Here is a 1,763-nt window from a genome sequence, read left to right on the forward strand (position 1 = left end):
CCAACTAGTGGTCAGAGGCTGAACTACAACATAAAAATGAATGGCTGGCAGGAAAGTTGACATTTTAAACCTTAAAAAAATATCGATACAGGGCTTTAGAATATTGATACAGTATCGGGAAATGAAATATCGCGATATTTCAGTGTAGTGATATTTTCTTACACCCCTACTTTATACAACACTGACTATTACCATTACTTCATCTTTTAACTTTCCCCACAAGTCAGTCCAACCAGTAACAGTTTTGTCAAACTCCGCCCACACCCAAGATCATCCGCCTGTTTTCTTAGCTCCGCCCACAAAAATAATCTACCCCTATGTACAGCAGAGACCCCTACTTGACTAAAAAAAAACAGTCTGGCCAAGCAGGGGCCAGTGATTTTTTAAGGGGTGCCCATTGCCCACCCTAAGGACGCCCCTGTTTAGCTTCGGTCTCTACAAACAGAGACTAAGGTCTCCTTTATCAGGCTGTTGTGAACAAACAGCTCTTAAAAGTCACAAAAATAAAGACCAGCCTCACACTCCTGAACTCCTGCTGGTCTCTGGAGAGAAGCTGTGATTTCAGGGTCTTTAAATGCCAACCTTCAAAGCAAGCATCAGCCCATAAATACCCGCTGCTGTTTCTGTGTCGCTTCATTAAAACGTCTGGTTTCAACGTGATTCATTTTGTTTCTGTTGGTTCTGAATTTTAATGTTTTCTGTTTTTAGTGTTTTGGTTTTCCTGTCACCCATCCATCCCAGCAGTTTTAGGTTGTTGTTTTTTTCATCTCAGCTTCCTGTTGGCTCAGACACACACACACCTGAAATTCATTACTAATCACCTCAGCTGCTCTAATTCACCAATCAACCCTCCTGGCAGACATAATCCCCCTGTTTTCCCTTTTCTGTGTGTCAGGTGGAAAGATATATTTTAGAAGTTGTTTGCCTGTGATGACGCTGTGATACATCCTCAACCCTCCTGCTGTAGTTTCAGTTTTACGACTGGATCATGAAAGCCGAACAACACAACTCCACTTTAATCTTTAATAATCTCCAGCGGTTCTGAACTCAGTGACTCTCAGGTGGATTTACCAGGATCAGTTTGCCATCGCTCGTGATCTCTCGGGTCCAGGACGTCTTGGGTCCCTCTCCCTTCTGCAGGGTTTGCTCACAGCTGATTTTAGTGTCCGTTTCCCAACGTGGAAAACTCTGCAGACGACAAACCAAAGAAAGTTAACGCAACTCAAAATGTCTGAATAAATGTCACAAAATCTGTGGGATGAATCTTGTTCCAACAGGAACTGAATCTGAATTAATTTACTTTGAAACTGTATTTTGGTTTATTAAAAATTCAGTTTGACTACTTTCACTTTCAGTTCCATAATTCAGATTTTTGTGTCACATCCTGGTCCTTGAGAAAGCCAGGCAGAGTAATCAAACACAGATCCACAGATTTATGTTTCACGTCAGTGAAGCTTCCTTCTATAATGTAACAGACAGTTTAAAACTCCACTGTAAGAAGTTTGATAAATACGGGCCCAGGAGTTCTTTGTTACACTACATTGAGGCACCTTGATTAAAAAAATGTTTTTAAATGATGGTGTGGTGTTGACTTCATTTAAACATTATTCCATCTTACTGTAAACACTGACTGACCTGCATTAGGCTGGCTGTAGTGAACAAGTATTAGTGTTTCCAGAAAGTTGTAAAAAGGCCTTTCTTAATTTATAAATGTTTAATCATATTACCTTGAGCCCTCAGTATTGTTAAAATTGACATTAAAT

The 1,763-nt window shown here is 40.2% G+C and overlaps 1 protein-coding gene across 1 annotated transcript in view; it reads right to left on the reverse strand.

Annotated features, from left to right (window-relative positions):
* Positions 1-1,763, reverse strand: part of LOC106515075 (cellular retinoic acid-binding protein 2) — a gene marked incomplete at its 5' end in the record, with an annotated part of 5,206 nt that overhangs the window by 1,957 nt on the left and 1,486 nt on the right. The window contains 1 exon segment of the mRNA XM_014004691.1: positions 1,072-1,188. Coding sequence (XP_013860145.1) covers positions 1,072-1,188 — 117 coding nt within the window.

Source organism: Austrofundulus limnaeus, unplaced genomic scaffold (genome assembly GCF_001266775.1).
Source record: "Austrofundulus limnaeus strain Quisiro unplaced genomic scaffold, Austrofundulus_limnaeus-1.0 Scaffold26, whole genome shotgun sequence".
NCBI lineage: Eukaryota > Metazoa > Chordata > Actinopteri > Cyprinodontiformes > Rivulidae > Austrofundulus > Austrofundulus limnaeus.